Source organism: Malus sylvestris, chromosome 15, assembly GCF_916048215.2.
Source record: "Malus sylvestris chromosome 15, drMalSylv7.2, whole genome shotgun sequence".
NCBI lineage: Eukaryota > Viridiplantae > Streptophyta > Magnoliopsida > Rosales > Rosaceae > Malus > Malus sylvestris.
Genome location: NC_062274.1, coordinates 39419822 through 39444561, shown reverse-complemented (window position 1 = coordinate 39444561; position 24740 = coordinate 39419822). Strand labels below are relative to the sequence as shown.

At 39.2% G+C, this 24740-nt stretch overlaps 3 protein-coding genes and 1 pseudogene across 9 annotated transcripts; 3 read left to right on the top strand and 1 right to left on the bottom strand.

Annotated features, from left to right (window-relative positions):
• Positions 1–8727: 8727 nt before the first annotated feature.
• LOC126603332 (probable receptor-like protein kinase At1g11050) lies at positions 8728–10971 on the top strand. The gene has a single exon (XM_050270143.1). The coding sequence runs from the start codon at positions 8831–8833 to the stop codon at positions 10667–10669; it is 1839 nt and encodes a 612-aa protein (XP_050126100.1). The 5' UTR covers positions 8728–8830; the 3' UTR covers positions 10670–10971.
• Positions 10972–11973: 1002 nt separating this feature from the next.
• On the top strand, positions 11974–14764 carry LOC126603333 (amino acid permease 3-like; annotated as a pseudogene).
• A 1009-nt stretch (positions 14765–15773) lies between these two features.
• On the bottom strand, positions 15774–18245 carry LOC126603335 (uncharacterized). Of its 2 annotated transcripts, none has more exons than XM_050270144.1 (5): positions 18120–18245; positions 17595–17760; positions 17440–17491; positions 16316–16382; positions 15774–16059 (listed from the first exon to the last, which is right to left on the bottom strand). In XM_050270144.1, the coding sequence occupies exons 2-5, from the start codon at positions 17748–17750 to the stop codon at positions 15969–15971; spliced, it is 366 nt and encodes a 121-aa protein (XP_050126101.1). In that variant the 5' UTR covers positions 17751–17760; positions 18120–18245; the 3' UTR covers positions 15774–15968. The 2 variants fall into 2 exon arrangements, with proteins under 2 accessions (XP_050126101.1, XP_050126102.1); XM_050270145.1 differs by having other exon boundaries at positions 17595–17756; positions 18120–18244.
• Positions 18246–18250: 5 nt separating this feature from the next.
• On the top strand, positions 18251–23034 carry LOC126603331 (uncharacterized). 6 transcript variants are annotated; one of them, XM_050270141.1, is made up of 7 exons: positions 18260–20036; positions 20645–20700; positions 21151–21410; positions 21601–21751; positions 22097–22216; positions 22338–22466; positions 22608–23034. In XM_050270141.1, exons 1-7 carry the CDS (start codon positions 18320–18322, stop codon positions 22626–22628), a joined length of 2454 nt encoding a protein of 817 aa, XP_050126098.1. In that variant the 5' UTR covers positions 18260–18319; the 3' UTR covers positions 22629–23034. The 6 variants fall into 6 exon arrangements, 4 of the variants coding, with proteins under 4 accessions (XP_050126099.1, XP_050126098.1, XP_050126097.1 ...); XM_050270140.1 differs by having other exon boundaries at positions 21595–21751; XM_050270139.1 differs by having other exon boundaries at positions 18263–20036; positions 21151–21420; positions 21515–21751.
• The last annotated feature ends 1706 nt before the right edge of the window (positions 23035–24740 follow it).

The window sequence follows — 24740 nt, the reverse complement described above, 5'->3', positions numbered from 1 at the left end:
TTGATTCAAATTGGAGGATTTGGGTAAGAAACCTTGATATTTCCTTGTAGTTTTAAGAGCTTAAGTGGTCATGCATGTCCTTTTCTTTGTGAGATATAAGAGATTAATAAATTTTTTGTTTATCACTCTAAACTGGTTTGCAGATTTAATTTGGTTTTGCGTATTTGTGGTTTTTGAAATTATAATTTGTTTTTGGGATTGGAAATTTTAAAGGGAAAATAGAAATTACAAGAAGAACACAACCAGTATAATATAGCTCTATGAATATATATATATATATATTATATACATTGAGTTATCTACAAAAATATGAAAATAATTATATCATTATGGTCGACTCTGTAAAAACATAATCAGTTCGAATAATCAACAAATAACTAACTATGGAATTCTCCCTTTGTGTTTGTTTGATTTTCTTTGTTTCATTGTATTTTGCAGCTCATGAAATTCTCTTCCGAAGTTAGATTCTTAATCAGTAAGAAAGTGAAGGACAAACTTTCTAAATTACAGGTTAGTTATCTATTTTTGAAATTTCTGTGCAAAGTAATTCATAAATATATGATGCTATTTTATAGTTCTTATTGTTATGATTGTATTGTGCTCGTTGTTTATTTGCTTAGCTTAATTATAAATTAGAGGCAGTTAGAAATTAAAAATTTATTCATGCACGTTTTTTCCTTTCTTCCCAGCTATCAATTTGTTGTCTGGGGTTTCAATTTCATTCATCTTAGCATCCTTCTCTTTATTTAATTTGGTTTCATTTTTTTAAATAGACTACCATTTTTGCCATTGTAATGTTTATGCAGAGTAGATATCTCATTACAAGGAACTCAAATCCAACACAACATTTACTACTCTTAAAACCATTCTGTTAACTCCAAGCTCAAGTCGATCCTTAATTTTCATCTACTTTTTATTTCTTTATACCTAGGTGGTTTATATGATTTTTTTTATTTTTAATCTTGGTATATATTATGTTATTTCATAGTTTTGGATGATGTTGGAATGAAAAGCTTTTCTATAAAACTTATGGTTATTTAAAATGTTTTATTCGTTCTTACATTTACTCTCATAAATTATATTTGATTTGTTAATCTCTTACCAAAATAAGCAAATCATTTTGTAAATTTGTTCTTATTCTAGCAGTGTATTCTTATTTTTTCAGCAGTGTAAATCCATTCATATGCAAAACTTATTCCATATCTCTTAACATTCCCTTTTTTTTTCCAATAACACAAACTCTGTTGTCTACAGCTACTGCTCCGAGAAATAAACATTTGGTACTGTACTGAACAATATTCTCATCCATTTTACAAACAAGAACAATGTTCCTTCATACTTTGTGCGTCTAAATAGCCCATCGTAACATCAATTCCCCATTTTTTTTGTATATATAAACAATCTCATCTTTTGAAATGTTTTATCCGCAAGTGGCAGTGTCAATAAAAAACTAGGATATTTACCAATGGGGAAGAGCAGGCTGACCATTTTTGTATGTAAATAGCAAGACATTTGATAATGTTCTGTGTATAAATTTGTTGAGTTTTGGTTTCAATATTTGTTGTATATTTCATTATGAATGTTACAAGAGAGTGAAGGCAACTCTTATAGAGAGCCAAAAGAAAGCTACAATAGATTATAGGATAACTACACAAACACAATCCCTAAAATCTGCCCTAACAAGTGGAAAAGCAAAAACCAAATTACAAGTAAAGAAGCTTTGACAAGCAACTAAGCAAGGTTGATGTAAGGTGAATGACAAGCTATGGAAAGGTTGATGTAAGGTGAATGACAAGCTATGGAAAGTGACTTTAGCCTGTGACCTAGCTAAAGTGAAGATAACAACTCATACATACAACCATCCATACAAACCGGTTTCAATACACCCCCTCAAGCTGGATCAAGGGGATTAATTGATCCAAGCTTGCATAACAAACGCTGAAACTGAGTAGAGTCTAGTGCTTTTGTGAATAAATCAGCAAGTTGATCGTGGCTGCGTGTGAACACGGTGTCTATCACCTTGGATTGAACTTGAGCATGAAGGAAGATTTTGTGAAAACATGTTCATTTAAGCAACATCATATAGCATGCAATTAACAATTAAAGGCGGAATCATGCTAGCATGCACTTAAAAACAAAACATTAACCAAGAAATTCAAAGCCTAGTAGATTGGTGAACCATTAATCAACTCAAAACAAAGTGAGTTGAGATTTATACCTTTGTAGATTCCTCTTTGCATAAGCAAAGGCTAATCACCCAAAGAGAGGGCCTTCATTCCTTGCATCTTAAATCTATATTTTTGGATGGAAGAATAGGTTTCTCCAAGTTCCCAAAGTAGGGAACCTCTAAGTCTCTTCACCAAGGAGAGATTGGAGAAGAAATGAGTGACCTTGGAGTAGTGGGATTGCAAGATGCACCCCCCAAGGGGCCGGCCTCCTAGAGAGAAAATGGAGAGACAAGTTCTCACCAATTTTCTCTAAAAGAAACCCTAATGAATAAAAGGCTATAAAGTCATATTTATACCTTTATTCATTTGAGTGGCAAACTTGTAATTAAAGCAAGTTCACTACCCTTCCTCTAAATGGCCGGCCATGGGGTGTTGTTTGGGCTTTTGGGTCTTAGTGAATCATTATTCATTAAGTTGTCATACAACTTAAGTCAATGGGCTTGACGTTCGAAGCCCATTGGGCCTTAAGGTCCAAAACCTATCCCGAGGTCTTTAACGAACTTATTCGTTTGATTAATTAACATATTAATTAATCCTTACCATAAATAAATGATTAAACCATTTAATCATTCTTACTCATCTCCGTTTAATCTCCAATCTCCACCTCTTATGGTGTGCGATCCATTAGGTTCCTTTTAGCGAGGCAGTGGGCGATTAAAACCATTTCAAATCGATTGTGAATTGAAACTTACTTTCAATTCTCCCTTTAGTGATTACACACGTTTAGGGCTTCCACAAACCATGAGTGACACCTTGCAGCATATCATGGTTTCCCAAGCTAATCAGAAGAGGTAGAGAAAACCTATTCAGTTTGGGATTACAAATGCAATACGGTCTTTCTCTAATCTAATACTCCTGACCACATTGTTTGGTTTGATAGTTTATTTATTCATGTCTACTATCCAATGTGATTCGTGTGCGTATATGATTTCATTGAATGTGATTTAGAACGACTTTTCTAAATCTCATTCATACTCTGGCCAGAGATTCTAAATCATATCATAGAGTATTCTCCCTCAAACGGTTTGAAGGTTAGAGATCCCTTGTTGCGCATTCACTTGCCTCCATGACTAAGTGGCTTAACCCCAACGATGCCGTGGACACCTCGATGGGGTGACTTTGACATAATCAAAGATCAAGGACTTAACCACAAGACAACTGTGATGCCTCAGGTCAAAGGACTAATTTGCATTATCCCAAACATGAGTTCTCATGTGACATGAGTATGAGAACTCTTCGTTGATCACGTTCAGTGAACTCATTCTCTACTGAGCACCTACGTACTTGTCTTGATGTCACACACACCAATGACTCGAGACTAGTCACTCTCCCTGAGAGAAGACATAGCACGTACCGATCTTGACGGACTGTCAATGCCCAATTGGCAATCCTATGATCAGGAACATTTAGGATGTGTCTACGAAAGAATGGTCTCATGAATCTAACTTCATTAGATTACATTCTTCCAATCACATATTCCTTGGACTTTATCGTTTAAGCATATAACATTTATATGAGACGGCTCAAACAATAATCTTTGCCCTTTATATTAAACTAGATTAGTTTAACATGTAAAATGTTCGTAAAGTATCATCATATGATTGGCTTTAGGGCACATTTCCAACAGAGCACGAATATAATGGCAGTCAACTTCAATATGTTTGGTCTTTTCATAGAATACTGGATTAGAGGCAATGTGCATGGCAGCTTGGTTATCACAATACAAGGACATAGTTGCCATGCTTGTGAATTCGAGCTTGGAAAAAAGACCTTTCAACCATATGAGTTCACAGGCTGTTGCTGCCATAGCCCTATACTCAGCTTTGGCACTAGATCAAGCAATAACAGTTTGTTTCTTGCTCTTCCAAGTGACAAGGTTCCCTCCAACAAATGTACAAAAACCTGTTGTGGATTTTCGATCAAGGGCATTTCCAGCCCAGTCAGCATCTGTGTAGGCCAAGATGTGATTTGATCCATTGTTCTTCATAATTATCCCCCTTCCTACTGAGCCCTTGAGATATCGAAGTATTCTCTTGACGATTTCCCAGTGAACTAGAGTAGGAGAGTGCATGAACTGACTGGCTAGGCTAACTGAATATGAGATATCAGGCCTAGTAATGGTGAGATAAATAAGTTTCCCAACCATTCACTGATAAACACTAGGGTCCGAGAGAGGTTCACCTTTTTCATGCCACTGAAGTTTGCTAGCTAAGGGTGTCCGAGCTGGTTTACATTCCATCATGTTAGCTTCATCTAGAAGATCTAGAACACACTTTCTTTGATTCAAGAACAATCCCTTTGAAGAGGTAGCCACCTTAATTCCAAAAAAGTATTTCAAGGGCCCCAAGTCTTTAATGGAAAATTTTTGGTGAAGTGACTGCTTAAGCATCTTGATTTCACTTATATTGTCACCTGTAATAATTAGGTCGTCAACATATATAAGCACAACCAATTTGCCAGCAATACTACTTCAAACAAACAAAGAAAAGTCAGCATGACTCCTTTTGAACCCTGCAGCTTCAAGGACTAAACTAAGCTTCGAATACCAAGCTCGAAGGGACTGTTTGAGACCATCTATGGCTTTGTGAAGTCTGCAGACCTTGTTGGGTTCATTTTCTCTTGGATGACCAGGAGGTAACTTCATGTACACTTCTTCTTCAAGATCCCCATGAAGAAATGCATTCTTCACATCCATTTGGAATAAGGGCCATGCATTATTGACTGCCATAGACAACAATACCCTCACCGTGTTCATTTTGGTAATAGGAGCAAAGGTCTCCTTATAGTCAATGCCATAGGTTTGAGTAAAGCCTTGAGCTACTAACCGTGCCTTATGTCTTTCAATGCTTCCATTGGAGTTGAATTTGGTCTTATATATCCACTTACTTCCCACGACCTTCTTGCCATTTGGAAGATCCACCACACTCCATGTCTGGTTGTCATTCAGAGCTTGAAGCTCTTTAGTCATAGCATCTTGCCACTCAGGCATGCATGTGGCTTCATGAAAATTCCTTGGTTTGAAAGTGTGGGACACTTTGTTAAGGAAAGAAGTATGAGAAGATGAGAATATGTGATAAGAAATGGCTCCAGAGATAGGATGCCTTGCAGTGTAAGTAAAATACTCTTGTAACCTCACTGGTGGATGTCTATCTCGTGTAGGATTTCTTCTTGGTGCACTTATAGCTTGCTAATTTGGTTGAGCTTCTGATGGTTCAGATGAGCTTGGCATTGCATCAGTTACACTCTTAGTGAGTTGAGAATTATCAGTGCTGATATGAGCAGGAGTGACTTCATGAATTTCTGCTGGAATAGGTAGTGGAAATAGGTCTATAAGATCTTCCATTATAGCATTAGTCTCCAACCCTTTTGTGGAAATAAGGTGAATATTCATCAAATCGCACATCTTTAGAGACTGCCAGTTTCCCCGTGTTAGGGTTGTACACTTTGTAACCCTTTTGAGAACTGGCGTATCCCATAAACACACATTTGACAGCTCGAGGGTCGAGTTTGTCACGATGGAGAGCTTGAATGTGCACATAACAAGTACAATCAAAGGTCCTGAGGTGAGACAAGCTTATAGACATGCCCTTCATGACTTTAAAAGGAGATTTAGTATTCAACACCCGAGTTGGCAGTCTATTAATGATGTACGTGGCAGTGAGTAGAGCTTGAGACCAAAATTTCTTAGGAACATTCATTTGAATCATAAGTGATCGAGTCTTCTCCAATAAGTCTCGATTCTTTCTCTCTGCCACACCATTTTGTTTTGGTGTACCAACACAGCTAGTTTGATGCAAAATGCCATGATTGCTCAAGTAATTACTCATGTTATTGGAAGTGTACTCGGTACCATTATCTGATCTTAACATATATAACTTAGATGAAAATTGATTGGTGATTAGGTTGTGAAAGTCCTTAAAAGCATCAAACAAATCACTTTTAAGTTTTAAAAGATACAACTAGGTTACTCTAGAATAGTCATCAATAAATGTAACATAATATGTATACCCATCAAAGGATTCTACACGAGAAGGACCCCAAATATCATAATGAACAAGCTCAAAAAGTTTACTAGTTCTAGAATTAGAGGAAACAAAAGGAAGTCTAGTGGCTTTTGACATTTGACAAGTTTCACACTTCATTGTGTTTTTACAAAAAAATGGAGACAACTTGGTCATCACATGTTCTGATGGATGGGCAAGGCGTTGATGCCAGAGTTGGTGTTCCTGAACTTGACATAAGTTGACACTGAGCTTTTTGACAAAATTGGACTCCTTTAAGAGATAGTAGAGTCCATTCAAGAAGAACCCTTCACCAATCTTCTTCTGAGTAACTCGGTCCTGAAACACAACATTGTGAGGGAAAAATATGGCAAGACAGTCTAAGGTTTTTGTGATTTTTCCTATTGACAAGAGCTGAAAAGGAAAAGAAGGTACATAGAGAGTAGTGGAATCAGTATGCTTACTTAGCAATCTAATTTTTCCTTTCCCTAGAATAGGTTCCCCTTTCCCATTTGCAACAGATACATGAATTGGATCAATAGTTCTTTGAAAATTGTGGAGACTAGAGGGTTTATTAGTTATATGATCAGTGGCACCAGAGTCAATAATCCAAAAATCATGTGTAGCATTTGCATTAAGAGCAGTGGAAATGGCACTGATAATACCTGGAATATTGCCTTTCGATGTGTTCTCCAAGTCAGCCAAGAATCCAGCAAATTTCCTTAGCATTGTAATAGGGTTTTCAGGTGTCATTTCATCAGGTTCAGTGCTTCCTTGCTTTTTTTGAAGAAAAGCAGTTGATCAAGGACACATGATTTGTTGAGAAATTGGCCATCCCATCAGTTGAGGAACAAGCTGAATGAAATACTTTTGGAGTGACTCCACCCTTCCCACCTTTGATCATCCTGCCTTCCCTATCAAAATTAGGCTTTAACTCCGGATGAAGAATCCAACATTTTTCTCTCAAATGTCTATTCATGTTGCAATAAGAACATTTCCAGTCTGCTTTCTTGCCAAGCACCCTATCACCAGTTGCTTTGTGATTTGTCGTGAAAACCCTAGCTTCAGAGTTAGATTTGGGCTCAACGTTCATCATTCTTCGTCGAGTTTCTTCTCTTTGGACTGCATGACACACAGTGGTAAAGGAGGGCAACTCTTGAGTCATTAACAAGTGACTACGCATATCTTCATACTTCGCTCCCAAGCTTGCTAAGATTTGAAAAACCTTGTCTTCATCAGCCCTCTTCAATAGCACAGCGGAATCAGTCGTGTGTGGATGATACATATCGAGTTCATTCCACATGGATTTCATACTTCCAAGGTGCTGAACAAATGAGTGATCACCTTGCTTTAAACTAGCCACACTCTTCTTCAGTTGAAAGATGCGAATTGAGTTGTTTTGGCTGCCATACATGTCTTTGACAAACTCCCATAGGAGAAAGGAAGACTCTATGTAGCTGAAAAGCTCAGACAGTTTTGGCTCCATAGAGTTAAGTAACCAGGACATGACCAGCTGATCAGTAGTATGCCATGCATCGTAAGTTGGTGAAGTGGATTCTGAGGGCTCAGAGCTTCCATTGATAAACCCTAGCTTCGATCTTCCTCCTAGAGCAAGTGACACAGCTTTTGACCAAGGAAGGTAGTTGAACTTGTTCAGTAGCACCAAGCAGAGTCGTTGATTTGGATTGTTCTCAACCCCTTGGGTTAAGTTTGGAGAGGAGGATGAGGCACTGTCGGCACTAGACACATTTTCTTCTGCCATCTTTATCGATGATGAGCAAATGAAGAAGTAAAAAAAAAAAAGAACAGAGTCAGGACCCTATGGTTCCTGCTCTGATACCATGTTGAGTTTTGGTTTCAATATTTGTTGTATATTTCATTATGAATGTTACAAGAGAGTGAAGGCAACTCTTATAGAGAGCCAAAAGAAAGCTACAATAGATTGCAGGATAACTACACAAACACAATCCCTAAAATCTGCCCTAACAAGTGGAAAATCAAAAACCAAATTACAAGTAAAGAAGCTTTTACAAACAACTAAGCAAGTTTGATGTAAGGTGAATGACAAGCTATGGAAAGTGAGGTTGATGTAAGGTGAATGACAAGCTATGGAAAGTGACTTTAGTCTATGACTTAGCTAAAGTGAGGATGACAACTCATACATACAACTCATCCATACAAACCGGTTTCAATAAAATTGTATAAATTTAGACATTACTCTCGCTCTGCAGTCTCCATTTTAATTTCTCTATGTTTGAATATGTGTGTTTGTGTTTACAAGATAATTTAAAGTTGAATTTTCGATCCGTAACTGGTAAAATTTTCTAGTATCTTTCCACATATGAAAAACATGTCGAGTTGTCGACTAATACTAGTCTACTTAAAATGAGGAGTTTGGTCTGCACATTGACCCATCGCCTGCCATTCTTGACTACGCGTTACTCAAACCCCCAAAAACTCTATTTGTTTCACCAACCCCCCCGTTAATCTGTTCTAAATTACTCGAAATAACATTCGAACTCGGGTGTAAATTGACTTAATCCGTTATTAAACATCCAACTGTCCCAACACCACAATTATCAGAAATCACAGGAAATCAAGATGAGTAAGGCCTTCCCATATTCCCTAGTCTTCCTCCTATTCATAATCCCCATCACCTCCTCCTCCACCTCCACCTCCTCCTCCTCCTCTTCATGTCCCATAGATTTCAGCTACGTTGACACTCTACCGTGGGACCATTCAGTGTGCATAGATCCCCTCGGAAAATCCTGCTGCCAAACCCTCCTAAGCTTCGTAGGCATAGGCCTTGCCCAACACCTCAGAGAAACCTCACTCTTCCAACTCCCCAACTCAAACTCCTTATCCTCCTGCCTCTTGAATCTGCAGACCAAACTCGAACCCCTCGCGCTTGCATCTCGAGTCCCCATGTGCTTTAACTCAACACAGTTTGTGGGCAGCCCTTCTCATTGTGCCGGGATAATAACAGTCCAGGACTGGATAGCGAGGGTCGGGCTACTGACCCCCCTGAACACTGCCTGCAAAGGAGACTTGGAGGGACTGACAGAATGTCAATCTTGTGTTGAGGCCGGCAAGTTGGTGGATGAGCAGTTGCATGGTCTCGACCCAAACGGCAAGAAATGCTTTGGCTTCATTGTGTTGTATGCTGCTGGGATTGTTAACCAGTTGGGCCCGAGTGATCGCGGAACGGCTACTTGCATTCTCGGGTTGCCTCTTTATGGCTCCGCGCGCGAAAAGGAGATGAATGAGATGAGCGGGAAGAGTTTGATGATATGGGGTTTTGGGGTGTCGGGTGCTGTCATTGGTGTTTTGGTTTCCGTTGGGATTATAGTTCTGTACAAGAGATGGGATAAGAAGGAGAAGCAAAATGCACTTCATGAGGATTATGTAACTACTTTCAGAGCAAACTATCTGCCCAATTTAGGAGCAAAATGGTTTGCTGTATCCGAGCTTGAAAGAGCCACTGGTGGATTTGCTCAAAAGAACATGATTGGGCAAGGTGGATATGGGGTTGTGTACAAGGGAACACTTTCTGATGGGAGTTTTGTTGCGGTGAAGCATGTTGTTGATTTGGACTCAAAAGGAGATGAAGATTTTTTGAATGAGGTTGAAATCATAAGTAAAATAAGGCACCGGCATCTTCTTTCACTTCGAGGCTGTTGTGTAACAAGTGATGATTTGAAGGGCAAAAGAAGGTTCTTGGTGTATGATCTTATGCCGAATGGGAATCTCAGTGATCAATTGAGCAGCAAGCAGAGATTAAATTGGCCTCAACGAAAGAACATAATCCTAGATGTGGCGAAGGGGCTTGCTTACTTACATTATGGGATCAAGCCTGCCATTTATCACAGAGACATAAAAGCCACAAACATACTATTGGATTCGGAAATGAAGGCGAAAGTTGCGGACTTTGGATTGGCAAAACAAAGTTCAGAGGGACAATCTCATGTCACAACAAGGGTTGCTGGCACGCGTGGCTATTTGGCACCAGAATATGCCCTCTATGGACAGCTGACGGAGAAGAGTGATGTTTATAGCTTCGGCATTGTGATTCTTGAAATCATGAGTGGAAGGAAAGTACTGGACTCACCAAATTCTGATTCAAATTCTTCGTTTATTTTGATCTCAGATTGGGCATGGATGGTTCTGAAATCAGGGAATGTGGATGAAATTTTTGATGAGGCAATAAGGGAGGGTGGACCAAAGGGTGTGATGGAGAGGTTTGTGCTTGTTGGACTTCTTTGTGCTCATGTCATGGTCGCTTTTCGGCCCACAATTTCTGAGGCCCTCAAGATGTTGGAGGGTGATATTGATATTCCCAATTTACCAGACAGACCAATGACACTTGGTAATGAGTCACATAAAACTTCTTTTGGTTTTCTAGGTTCTTGCCAAGTGAAAGATCAAGATGGGAACTTCTAACAAATGAGTAGAGCACTAGGAGTTTGACTCTTACAAATTCCTCAAGTACTCACTGCTCATGGCCGGTGAAAACTATTTTGCATCTCTAGAGGGTCTGTAGTAGCTAGGGCTCAGATGGTTTTGGGCTGCTATGTCGGTTCCCAATCAGGTTTAGCTCTCCTTTATCTTGTGTTACTGTGTTTTGTCTTTCTCAGAATGGTTGAATGCTTCATCGTCTGTAAATCACCGAGGAATGTTCATATTCTTTCTCACTCATACACAATGAATATATACAAATACAAACATTAACATCTTGATCCGAATCCTTTGTTGATTGCTAATTTGGTGTCTAAAGCGACTTGGAATGACATATATGATCAGTGTCATGTTTGCGCTTTAATTTTGAGGCTCATAATGGAAATAAAGGAAATATGCGGATTTTTCATGATAATTTCCAGTTGCCTTTAGTTCCTAGGAAGACTATTTAGGGTTGCCTTTAATTTTGTGGCACATAGGCATGAACCTTATGAAGCCTATAAGCTGAAACCGTTAGAGAGTTCAAACTCGTCTTTGCTGTATAAGCGAAATGTTGATGGTTCGAGAAGAAGTGTTTCAAGTAGAACGGGGGATGGTAATTCTAGGTTCAAATGTGAGAGCTGCTTGAAAAGTAACAGATTAGTCTATATCCAAAAAGTGGGGGATCTGGAGGCGAAGTGAACTTTCAGTCCAATTGGTCAGGACGAGCTGAGGAAGTGAAATTCATGAATTTTAGCCGTTGCAGCAGTGTGGTCAGATGTTGCAGGCAGTGCATGTCCTCCACACCTGAGCTCCAACCTCTTACAACATAAGCTGCTACTGCATAACAGTGCAACTTCTCATGCTTCTATTCGTGTAACAGGTGTTTTTAAGAAGCAAAAGTAGGCTGCATCTTTCGGTTTTAAAGCGATTGAGTTGGATAGTTAAAAGGGCATCATTTACTGAACTGCCATTGATCATTGCTACATGGTTTTGGCATTTAACTGAATGCGTACTGCAATCTGATGAAGTTGTTTGGTTTTGTACGACAGTACAGAATACTGTTAGATTACTAGTAGTATACTAGTATTGCTTATATAGGTATGTATATATGGATCTGCAAATGTAATTAATCTAATCTAAATAAGAAAATGTTTGATTACTAGTAGTATACTAGTATTGCTTATGAGGCACAACCATGCGCTAAATTAGAAGTCAATATTATTTTAGCGTGCGATAATCCGTTCAACTTGTCTACTAACTTGAAGTACTTAGTAGCGACACACTCACTCAGTCAATCACTTGACCTATTTCCAAGGATAAGGCGATTTAGGAGGTAAGCAATATCCCAACATCAATGGATAATATGGTGTAATTTGGAAACACCATATTTGTATCTGTGCGTGTGTATCTATTCATGAAGTTAAACTATATAAATACATATAAATCAGGATAAATAGATAATTACACCACGTGGCAGTATAAGAGACATGCCAAAATATTTTCACGTAATGGATAATGTAGTCAATAAACAGCATATTTTTTTTAGGCGAACAAATAGCATATATTGGTTAGTATCAAATTTATCACGAATACTAATGCCATTGAACGTTAAACTACACTTGGATGCATTAAAGAATAACACTAAAGAATTGTTTGGCACTGAGACTTGCATAATTGCATTTTAATTTTATGGGTGACAACACTGCCGCAAGGAAGCAGCTGCACCTTCATCACAACCCAGTTATTGATGTCTCACTCAATGTGCAAGGAGGCTCCAACTACATCGATGACGATGGCCGTCCCAAACGAACCGGTAAATTACACTTGTCTAGTTGTTTTTTTCTTTTCTTTTTTTGTTCATGTTGAATTGTTAGTCATTTTAATTTTGCGTTGTTTGTGGTACAAGGAACTGTCTGGACTGCAAGTTCACACATAATCACTGCTGTGGTTGGGTCTGGAGTTCTGTCCTTGACTTGGGCCATAGCTCAGCTAGGATGGATTGCTGGTCCTGTTGTGATGGTCATGTTCTCCATCATCACCTACCACACTTCAACTCTTCTCGTTTCCTGCTATCGGGATCCCGTCACTGGGAAGAGAAACTGCACCTACTCGGATGCTGTTCGATCCCACCTTGGTGAATTTTGCGTAATACTTTGATTTTTTTGGACATATGAAACAAGTGATTTTCTTTTCCTCCTTTTCTCCAAAGGTCTTTATCCCCATTTTGTTTGTGTTAATTTGAATTTCTCAGGTAAACTTGGGAGTCAAAATGTGTGGCTTTATTCAGCAATTGACCCTTTTTGGAGCTACTACTGGCTATACTGTAACAGCCTCTATAAGCATGGTGTAAGTCTCGAGTGTTTAAACTCAATTAAGAAATTGATAATGTTTGATCACATAATATTTGCTGGGTTCATGAGTTTCGTGTTGATTAAACAGGGCAATAAAGAGGTCTAATTGCTTCCACAATAGTGGTGGAAAAGATCCATGTCATGCCAGCTACTATCCCTATATGCTAGCATTTGGAATCCCAGAAATTATATTGTCTCAAATTCCAAACTTTGATAAGTTGTCTTGGTTCTCCATTGTTGCTGCAGTCATGTCCTTCACTTACTCAGGAATTGGACTAGCCCTTGGAGTTGCTAAAGTAGCTGGTACACATAGTTTCCTCTATTACTGCTACGTTGAATGGAGAAATGTTCTCGCCATCACCAGGTGATGAAGAAATGCATGGTCACTCACTTTTAAATTTGATATCAATAGTTGAGATTAATACATTAAAATCGCCTCCATTTATTCTCCCTGCTTGATATCAAATTCAAATGTGAGTTACCGTAAACTCTAGGTCGACATGAGACTCGAATGTCAAACGATGCCTTAAAATTTGAACTTGGTTTTCAGGATTAAAATGGTTCTTGTAAATTTAGTTCAGTCTTATTTTTTGTGCATGTACCAGAAAATGGAAAAATCAAGGGAAGTATGACTGGAATGAGTACTGGGGCCGTGACTCCTGCCCAGAAGATGTGGAGGACCTTCCAAGCACTTGGTAACATAGCTTTTGCATACTCTTACTCAATCATCCTCATTGAAATTCAGGTTTATATCTTCTTCAAATTAAATTATCAATGTTTAAACTTTCGTGATGATTTCGTGTAATTAATCCAACCATATAAATGTAACAAAACACAGTTAAATCCCCGCCATCTGAAATGAAGACAATGAAGAAGGCCACTCGATTTAGTTTGGCAGTGACATCCATTTTCTACATTCTATGTGGCTGCACGGGCTACGCTGCTTTCGGAGACATAGCTCCCGGAAACCTCCTCACTGACAGAGGCTTATCTAAACCCATTGTGGCTCATCGACGTAGCCAACGCCGCCATTGTGATCCACCTTGTTGGTGCATACCAAGTTTTCGCCCAACCCATTTTCGCGTTAGTCTAAAATACAGCAGCAAAAAAGTTTCCCAAACACAACTTGTAGAACCCTAATTGTGTTCACTGCAATGGATGTTGAAAGTTTGAAACAAAATTTGAGTGAGATTATCATCTTTCTGGAAAATTGATGGAAAAAGAAAACAATTCCGTTTCGGATTGCTTCCATATATAGTAGAGAAGGAGCAAGGATTTTTCTGTTAAAGTGACGACCGAAATAGCTGTGTGTATTCCAGGACGGGAGAACTCCGCTGGATCTGGGTTTAAGTTATGGCAAAAGCTTCAAGTCCTATGACCTCACCAAGCTACTGAAGACGGCGCCAATGGACAGAGAGTTTTAGAATAAACGGTCGATTGCCTGTTTTCAATATGTGGAGCTACTACGTTCCAACTCTCCTTCACATGGATGAAATATTTGTGGACGTAGATGGAGATGGATATGTTGGATGCAGAGTACTCATAGGCATATATGCATTTCAGTATAGGGCGTAGGGGTAATAGATGCATCCCCTGATTTTAAGGTTTATCTCTTGTATGAGACTACAGGAGGCTACGAGTAAATTTCCCTCTGCACGATATTGCATTATTGTATCGAGACATCACGCATTTCTGTTTTATGCATCTTCTCTCTCTCGTAAATGAGCAAATTCAAGTTGAATACTAATGTACATTCTTCCAAGACCGCAAATTTGCAACAGGGGCAAAATGGCATGTGGGGTTATCTCAAACGACATCCAAGTATCCAGTTCGTACGCCGCGTTTCATAGGTCGAGAAGCTGAGAAATACTCACAGCGCCTGGAAGCCAGCACTCAACTCGCAGTGCCTGGAGCTGTCCCGCCAAAACGCCGACATCTACACTACTTCCAAGCAACTCACACAACTTTCAAAGTACGTTTGCTTAGCGCTTTATACGTTTGCTTGCTGAGTGCTTTGTGTAAGTCTAAGAATGTGAGAACGCTCAGGAGGTTTCTGATAAGATGAAGGGTCGGTTTGAGCCAGACACAAAGACTTGAAGTATATTGATTGACGGATGGGGGAGGGATCCGAACTTGCCTAAGGCGAGGGAGGTTTTTAGAGAAAAGATTGATGTGGATTGTAATCCTGATATAGTAACTTATGGTATCGTGGTTGAAGTTCTTTGCAAGGCAGGGAGGGTGAAGATGCTGTTGATGCATTCTTGAAGATGGAAGAAATGGAGTCAGGGCTAATGTGGTTGTGTACAATGCCTTGATCGACGCTTTTTGTAAGGCTAACAAGTTCAAGAACGTCCATAGGGTCTCAAACGATACGAATTCTAAAGGTTTACCCCAGGAGACTGAGGAGGTATTTAGTGTCTTTCATAAAGTCTGGAAGTACATGAAGTTGAAGCAGTTTGTACCGAGCATGCACACGTCAAAGTATTGGTGAATTTTCATGCAGCAAGTGTTTGCTGTCTGTTGTTGAGAAACTAGATGGTCTTAGGGTTTCACACAATTGCACAATTGCACAATTGCACAATTGTGAGATGATTAAACCATCCCTACTGAAAAGTGAAAAACACATGCTTGTTTGAAATTTTTTTGTTGACAACATGCAGACAGATAAAACTACGAGAAATATATGGAACACTAGCTTATGTAATTCGACGAAGAAACCATAAGGCATAAAGCAGAAAAGTAACCAAGCAAGGAAGTGATGGTAGGTGGATGATCCTGTAACAAGCAGCTAAGCAACAGATAACATCTTTCGGGTTTGTAGGGTAGAAAAATATCTGAAACATATCAAAATGATACTCCTTTTTGCTCTCTCAAAATTATACCTCATTAGGAAAGTAAACAACAAAATTCCAGAACGGCAGACCATCATATCCTAAACTGTAGAATTCCGCTTAGTACCTTTTCGTTTTAGATTCACTTTTGGTTAGCATTATCCCTGAAAGCTTGTTGACCTCATAGAGTAAGCCGGCAGAAAACAAGAAACTGCATGGTAAAATTGGATCGTTAGCATTGTCGTCAATATACATCTCCAAGACAACTTAACGGCATGTCCAAGAGTCTAGACACTCAAAAAAGTTGTGCAGTCAATCATATGGCACGTTGGCTTTGGTGTCAAATATTTTGAATTCAAATCCCCCCTCTTTCTTTTTGTTTTTTTTTTGGTTTGAAAATGCACTCAGGATCAGGAGTACAAGACGCAAGAATATTTTTCACAGAATACTTGATTACATGCCCTTACCATGTTGTGATGCAAACTCGATGCACAGTGCCAGCAGCAATAAGAGCAATTACTTCTGCTATAATGACTGCAGAAAGGAAAAATAAATAATTTTGGTGAATACATTCTGATTAGAAACTCGGGCACTGAGATTCATGCACAGATACACTTCTCAGAAGCTACTACAAATACATTAAATAGAAATAACGCAAAGATTGAGTTTGAAAACTTTAATACTCATACGTGCTACGCTTGCACAACCAACTGAAGCGAGGTCAGATTATTTATGATCATTACAACAAAAATCATTTACAAAACTTCAATATGAAACATTTTGAGTCTTGCAAGAAACTTTCATGCAGCTTTATGTTTCATCCATCTCCTTTTTCCTTCCTCACAACGAAAGCCAAACACTAGAAAATTGGTATAATAGGTTCCTAGAATAAAAGAGTTGCATTATCGCTGTAATTTTGATTTTAATTTTCCCCAACACTAGAAAATCCTTTTTCTTTTTCCTTCGTCCTACAAACTTCAAAGAAACATGTAATAAGTGTTGGGTTTTCCACCCTATGATGAGTTGTCCTAAGTGTATTAGGATTTATAGTGTTAGAGAATTAACTTGTTTTTCCAATTGGGGTTTTCCTAATTGGTCTTGGTTTCTCAATTGGAGAATGATTCATAACTAAATTCCAATTAGGATGAGTATTCCTTAATGAAGACGACCTTAATTATGTCTATAAGTTGTATTGAAGCAAAACAATAAGTTGTATGCCACTCAAGGAGTACCGAGAGAAAATAAAAGAGATAAGAGTGTATTTCTTGTTCTTGTTCTTTCAGGTTTTATATTGTCAAGTACTAATCCTAGAGGCTTGGCAACCTAGAGATGTCATGGAGCAAGCCATTATGAGAGTTGACAAATAGGTTACCAAGATGCAGAAACCTAGGTTGTGCGCAAAGTTCTGTGTGTCCCCGGTGGCTCATTTACATAAAAAATTCAATGTGTTTCAACAACTTTAGATATGTTGTCAAATCCAACAAACTGCAAGCATGAATCTTCCTTGACATGTACAGAATTTCAGAAGATTCCAGTTCACATCGACTCTCAAAGAATTAAATAAATAAAAACGAAATGAACAGACACTCACCGGCACCCCAGCCAGTCCTTATACCACTTGTTTCTTGGAAATTGCCAATGAACTGCAATAGCAGAAACCAACGCCGATAAGTATAACTGTATAAACTTGACATATAAGAGAACAAATCATACAATCTCTTTGAAACGATGAGGTTTAGAACTTACGGTGAGCAGCGCAAGAAATAGGAGAGAACTAATGAAACCCCCAAGAATGGTAAACAACTCCGTTGATGCTAACTTCCCTCTGTACATCTGTTGAAGTGATAGAATCACAGTAAACAGAAGGATGGAATACAGCATCGAACTGCCGGACCCCGCCATGGCCTCCTAGCTGCCCACATGAAACAATATCAACAGCACCACCAACAAAAACCCCAGAAATGCTCAATTGCAGAAATATAAATAAATAAATGAAAAAAAAAATTCACATAATTCAAAAGAAAGGGAAAAAGGGTTTGCAACCCACCAGATCTCTTTGCTTTGTATACTTAAGGATCAAATCTTCACCGTTAAAATCGAATAAAATTACTGAATTTTCGATCCCAAAACAATAATTTGAGTACAGATTTCTAAAGTATGTCAGAATTTCCGATGTGATCCACCAGAAGTTGAAAAAAAAAAAAGAAATAAATAATCAACGCTCGTTTGGGCGCGAATTAAATTTTCTCGGCAACCAAACAGAAAACGTACCTCGGACTTCCTTACAAAAGCGTAGCTACTGCTGAGCTCTTTAGATCCCCCTTCCGTCACGACGCGAACAGCAGACACGAGTTTGTGCGGAGAGAGATATTTATATATGTGTGAAGGGTAGTTTCGATAATATGACAAAACTAAGAGGAATAAAAGGTCCAACAAAAAGAAAAATCCAAACGTGTAATAATCTCGAAACGATGTCGTTGGCTTGTGGAGGAGACATGGAGTCGATGGAGTCGCCGGAGTTGCCGGAGTGTCCGGTGTGTTTGCAGAACTACGACAGCGAGTCCACAATTCCGCGCGTACTCGCGTGCGGCCACTCGGCGTGCGAGGCCTGCTTGGTCAGGCTGCCCGAGCGGTACCCCGAGACGATTCGCTGCCCGGCGTGCACCCAGCTCGTCAAGTACCCTCCGCAGGGACCCACAGCTCTGCCCAAGAACATCGACCTCCTCTCTTTCTCCCTCTCACTACACCCTAACCCTAATTCCGGTATTTCCCAAACACCCCATAAACAATCGGCCGATGGAGTTGGTAGTTTCTTGCCGTGCATTTGGTCCGACGAGTTTTACATCAAGTGGAAGGACTGGGTGCTTCCAAGCGACGCCGTTTCGGTGGAAACCGAGGTTGATGATGGAACGAGAGATGAGCTTTGTACTGTGTTGAAAGGAAGAACTGGTTCTGGTTTCGGGTCGGGTCGGGTTTGGTTTAGAGAGGACGAGAGTGTCAGCCTTTTTCGGGTCGGTTCGTTACCGGGTTCGGATAGTTCTGGGTTTGAATTCAGTTACACTGCAAGGGTTTTGAAGTGTTTGAGTGGAATGAGAGAGGAAGAGAGGAACGAAATGGGATTGCTGCTGAGAGTTTCTTTGAGGCATTGTAGGAGAGTGTGTAAAGTTTATGGCTTTTGGGGAAATTTGGAAGATGGGTTTCTGTATTTGGGGTGTGAGAGGCGAAATCGGAGTTTTTCGGGGAAGTTGGGAGCTGGGGAGGATGGTTTTACTAAAGATGGGTTGCCTGCATTTGCAATGATTGCTATGGAGGTGTGTGAGGTGGTGTCTGGTTTGAATTCAGAGGGGTTTGTTGCTGGATGTTTTGGTTTTTCGTGCTTTAGTTTCGATGATTTTGGTCACGTTGAGGTGGATTTGAATGAGGTGATAGTGACAGGAAGGAAGGTATGGAGAAGTGTTGTAGATTCTGTTTCTGGTGGAATAGGAACTGAATCAACTGATGCTGAAGTATTGAAACTGGCATTTTGGAATTTGTTTAAAGATGGTGATTTTGTTAGCCCGGAGGTGCTGATTGAGCTGTTGCAGAAACAGGGCTTTGCAGTAGAATGTGATAGCTCGAGATATCCGGTTGGATGTGGCTCGGATGTTTGGTCATTAGCCTGTGTGTTTCTAAGACTGTTACTTGGAAAAGAGTTTGATGAAGAGCTTGTGAAGAATTGTGGAATCTCTTTTTTTGACCATGTAACTTATGCAAGCTGGATTGAAAGAGTCCGTGCTTTGATCGAAGGGAGATTGGGTCAGGAATATGCATCCCTAAGGGAAAACCTCTGCAAATGTTTGAATTATGATCCAGCAAGTCGCCCACTTGTGATGGACCTGATGAAATGCATCAGGGAACTGATTATTAAGCCTCAATGTGATATCATGGCCAGTTTGGAGGGGGTGATTAAGGAAGATGGTAGAAGCTTTTGCTTGATTCTGGGGCAACTCTGTGGGACAAGCAAGGAAATATTAGAAACACCGAAAGAAAATGGACTGCAAGGAAGTGAAATCAGTGGAGGATCAGATTTTGATCAAGTTGGGGATGAGAGGGCTGACAGTGATTTTGTTGATGGCCTAGCAGGGGGAAAGGTCAAGTTTAAAATTCTGCAGGGTCATCGCGACGCTATTACAGCGTTAGCTGTTGGAGGTATAATCATTACACAGTACTTTTTAGATAGCACATCTCATGTTGTTTTGGTTAAGCAGTGTTTATGCTGCAGTAGAGTCTGCCCATTTTGTTTATTAGGTTCTAAGAATTCCAACAGACGGCTGAAACTAAAATAGAAGCATTCCCTTTTTGGGTGACACAAGGTGAGGGAAATATCAACCAGTAAGGTGGAGGGGGCGTTGTTCGATTAGGGAAGAAAGAATTTGTGGATATGACTTGTAAAACGAAGAATGATGGAAGGGCAGGTTTGAGACTAAAATGTTCAATAAACTTATCAAACAATTAAATTTTAACAAAAGCAAACAAAATGTGTGTGTGCGTGTATGTATATATCTTTTTATCTAAAAAACATCTTAAGATGATTAAACAAGCCTAAAGCATCTTAGAACTTACGTTAAGATGTGTTAAGTGATTTGTGTGAAACAACAAACATCCCCTCAGTTTGGCATCTTCCTTTTCCAATGGTGCATAACTCTCCGACAGCCAAGAGAAGAATATGTAAACTGAACATTAGTCATGCTCAATGCGTACTTTTTTCTATACATTAAGTATGTGAGATTTAATATGGATTTTACTTCTTTTTGTAGGGGACTTTCTATTTAGCTCCTCATTCGATAAAACTATCCACGTATGGTCGTTGCAGGTACAGACTGAAATGGTTGTCTTTTATGGAGTTAGTCTTTTCATGTAATTAATTGTGTGTGTGCGTGTGCACGTGAGAGCACATGGATGAGTGTATTAGCATTTTACCTTCACTGTTGCTAATAATAATTTTGTTTGAAATGCACAAACATGAGTGCCTGCTACCACATCTACCATATAATTTCTTCTGATGTCATAACTTATAAATGCAGCTTTGTTTCGATTAATCTGTTTATTGCATGCTTGATATCATAAATGATTTGACGAGCGGGCACTGTTGATTATGTTGTTTGTGTCTTCCTAATATTCACACAAGAAGCCAACCTTTTGGAGTTTGGCCTCTCCAGAGAATAAGTTGGACTTCATATAGTTTGAATTTGGTGGTTTATATCAATTTAATTTTCTCCATGTTTCCCTTTCGCTAAGTTTTGTCGGTGCAACTTTCATGTAGGACTTCTCTCATGTACATACATTTAAAGGTCATGAACATACCATCAAGGCTCTAATTTATGTAGATGAAGAGCAACCCTTGTGCATTAGTGGTGACAGTGGAGGTGGTATATTTGTCTGGGGCACATGTACCCCTCTCCGGCAAGAGCCTTTAAAGACATTCCACGAGGATAAAGATTGGCGCTTTAGTGGCATTCATGCCTTGGCCTGCCGAAATGGATATGTCTATACTGGCAGCGGAGATAGAACAGTAAAGGCATGGTCAGTGCGGGTGAGGGGTTTGCATTATTTATGTTGTCTGTTATTTTCTACTGGCATGCATCTCTTTTTTATGTGGAAGAAACTCTCTTTTGAAAAAAATTCAGGATGGCACCTTGTCATGCACTATGTCTGGTCATAGATCAGTAGTTTCAACGCTTGCAGTTTGTGATGGTGTTCTTTATAGCGGCAGTTGGGATGGAACCATCAGATTATGGAGTCTTAGCGATCACAGTCCTTTGACAGTACTAGGCGAAGACACATCAGGAACCGTGGCCTCTGTCTTATCTCTTGCTGTTGACAGGCACATGCTTATTGCAACTCATGACAATGGATGTGTAAAGGTGTTCTTTTTACCCCTATTCTTACTTGATCCGGGCTAGAATTATGTGTTCATTTGGGCATTTAAGGATCGCATCTCAAGTCAGTCTTTTGATATCCTACCACGTATAGTTAAGATATGACTCCTGCTGTATGGGGTAAATTCCATGCTGAGGATGAACATACATGAATCCATTCAGGACCCTAAAACCAGTTAAGGTTATATACTAAGTTTTGTCCCTAAGGTTTTGATCGCCGTAGCATTCAAGTTTTCAAGTTGGCATTGTAGAATGGACTAATCAACCTGACCATTGTCATTCTGATGAACTTTTCTTTTAAATTGCCTTTTCTTTTTTGGATCTCTTCAGGTCTGGAGGAATGATGTGTTCATGAAATCCATTAAAATGCACAACGGTGCGGTATTTGCTTCTGGCATTGAGGGAAAATGGCTTTTCACAGGAGGGTTGGATAAAACTGTCAATGTACAGGTACATGTGCAAAATATGGTTTCATCCTATTTTATTTTATTTCCAGTATTTTTATGTGATGAAGCTGGTTTGCTATGTTATCAAACTTTTGAACTCATGCAAATTCATTTGCGTGTCACAGGAATTGTCTGGCGACGAGTTTCAAATAGATTCGAGGCTTATTGGATCCATCCCCTGTGATTCTGTCATAACAACTTTGTTAGGTTGGCAAGGAAAGATTTTTGTTGGATGTGCTAATAGGAATATCGTGGTATGTTTCATATTTTTCCATTGCGGTAACCAGTTACACAATATGCTCTCTTCTTATCACTTCTTTTTCAACGATGATTATGTTCCATTCCCTTTTTATTTATGACACGGTAAATTGGATATCTTAATTTGGTTGCTACAGGTATCTTACTATGGTAAATGACCAACCATGGGTATGCTGTCGTGCTGGGTTTGTTTTCGTCTGTGGAAAGCTTAGCCATAGCCAATGCCAAGTGCTTGTTGAGCCAGGAAATCTAACACCGGATTTGTGTATCCTCGATGGTACAAGTTTAAAGTCCCACCCAGAGAGTGGCATGGAGTCATATACAAGCATTGTGCTACTAAGAATGTTTGCAGCTTTGCACCCTAGCAGTCCAGCAGATACACAATTTCGTGTAGAGCGTGACACAATATATTTGTCAAAATGTTGGTCATATAAATACGATACAAGAGTTCACGACAGAGAAACATTTGATACAAATATGATTATATATGTATAGTTTTCTGATAAGAAGAAATGATGATTGTACATACTAATACGAGTCGTAACGATGCGAGTTTTGCCTGAAGTATTGCACCTTGTTTACCTACATGATTAAACGATGGACATGTAAGAAATTCCTGACGTCCCGTTAAGAATTAGGGCTGGGTCGACATCCAAAACAACCGTGCAAACCGGTCAACCTGAACCAATTTGGTGGTTTTGTATATCAGTTCAATTTGAGACTGAATTGATATTCTATACTATACTGAACCAATTTAAATCGTAGTGATGAGATTCGAATATAATTATATAAGGGAGCATGTGTGCTTTAACCAATGCAATTACGCTAACGTTTGATCTCAAATTGTTTATATGTTCAAGCATACAATTTGAGGCCTAAAACCCACCAACTTGAACTCAAATATGATTTTTTTTTTATTTTTTTTTTATTTTTACAGATTTGGCTATTGTTGGGGTACTTTTAGGTTAAGGTGGACTTGAGCTTTGAGAATGTCCTCTTATCTCCTTAGGTACGGTTTCGTAACAAGTTCCGGGATATCTTGAACGAGTTAGCTTGTCTTAGGAAATACTCGAGTAACATCAACAGCTCGAAGATAGCATGAAAGATCAAGATAATGACTTGCTCAAGTGAAGCGTGGTGTGGAAGTTAGAAGATTAATAGTTTACATGAGAGAGAGGAGGTTGGCATGGTTGCATGAATGGTTGAGATGTTTGATAGAAGGCTTGTGGAAATTGTCAAGGTTGCATGAATGGTGATGTCCGAGACTTGAAGTATGCTTCTGGACTAAAATAGACCTTTCTGGGCTTCTTCCTGGGTGGTTCTCTCTCACTACATTTTCTCTATCTCCTCCTATGTTAATCTGAATCCCCTTCTAATGGCTTATCTCCCTCCTTATGTACGTAAAGGCTTATTCTCTAGGTTTCAAGGGAATATCCCTCTCTAGCTAATAGGAGCATATTTATGCGACTTAGTTAGCTTGTTTTCTTGCATTTTCATAGCTAGTTTCTACTTATTATAGTGTTTTAAGCTATTTTTGTGCGTTTATAGGTCCAAATGATAAAGTTGGCAAGAAAGTGCATTTTGGAGCATTTTAGAGCAGTTTTGGGCTGGAATTGATAGCTTACATATGGAGCACAAGGAATGGACGAATTTGAAGAAATTAATTCAAGACATTGAAAATAAGGAATCAGCTCAAAAGAAGGAGATATTATCAAAACTGCCTTATCTTATCCAAAACCTTATCCAACCTTATCTCATCCAAAACCTTATCCAACCTTATCTCATCCAAACTAACATTATCTTATCTTATCATATCCTAATCCTATCCTACCTTAATTCAAGTTGCGAGGGGGACTCCTTATCACATTAGAATACATAATATCTGATTCTAGAAGCCCTGAAACAATGCAAATAACCTGATCATTTTCCCCTAGAAATCTGACGAATTTAATCCCTTTCTAGAAGCTTTGTGCTGAATTTCCTAGTCCTATTCCTCTAGGATTGTGTAATCCTTCTCCTCCACTACTTTGAACAAAACCCTAGCCTATAAATACATATTTTCTGCCACAATTCAAACCACCACCCTCTACCATCAGATCACCACACCATCCACCACAAATTCATCCCATTGTGCTGTAGCTGTGCAAGGAAAGAGAAGAAGGAGCCACCTAGAGCCGTGTTTGCCATTCAAGACGTTGGATTGTTTGGAGAGCTCTTAGCAGTTTTCTATCTTTTATTTTCAATGTCTAATTTAAGTTATCTTTGTTTAA

Excerpts from the sequence above, each read along its gene's own strand:
- LOC126603332 (XM_050270143.1), top strand. The coding sequence starts at position 8,831 with ATGAGTAAGGCCTTCCCATATTCCCTAGTCTTCCTCCTATTCATAATC.
- LOC126603335 (XM_050270144.1), bottom strand. The coding sequence starts at position 17,750 with ATGGCGGGGTCCGGCAGTTCGATGCTGTATTCCATCCTTCTGTTTACT. Across the intron at positions 16,383-17,439 it reads AAGGACTGGCTGGGGTGCCG|TCATTATAGCAGAAGTAATT; the intron begins GTGAGTGTCTGT and ends TCCTTTCTGCAG. Across the intron at positions 16,060-16,315 it reads CGAGTTTGCATCACAACATG|TTTCTTGTTTTCTGCCGGCT; the intron begins GTAAGGGCATGT and ends TTTACCATGCAG.
- LOC126603331 (XM_050270139.1), top strand. The coding sequence starts at position 18,320 with ATGTCGTTGGCTTGTGGAGGAGACATGGAGTCGATGGAGTCGCCGGAG. Across the intron at positions 20,701-21,150 it reads TCCACGTATGGTCGTTGCAG|GACTTCTCTCATGTACATAC; the intron begins GTACAGACTGAA and ends ACTTTCATGTAG. Across the intron at positions 22,467-22,607 it reads GTGCTAATAGGAATATCGTG|GTATCTTACTATGGTAAATG; the intron begins GTATGTTTCATA and ends TGGTTGCTACAG.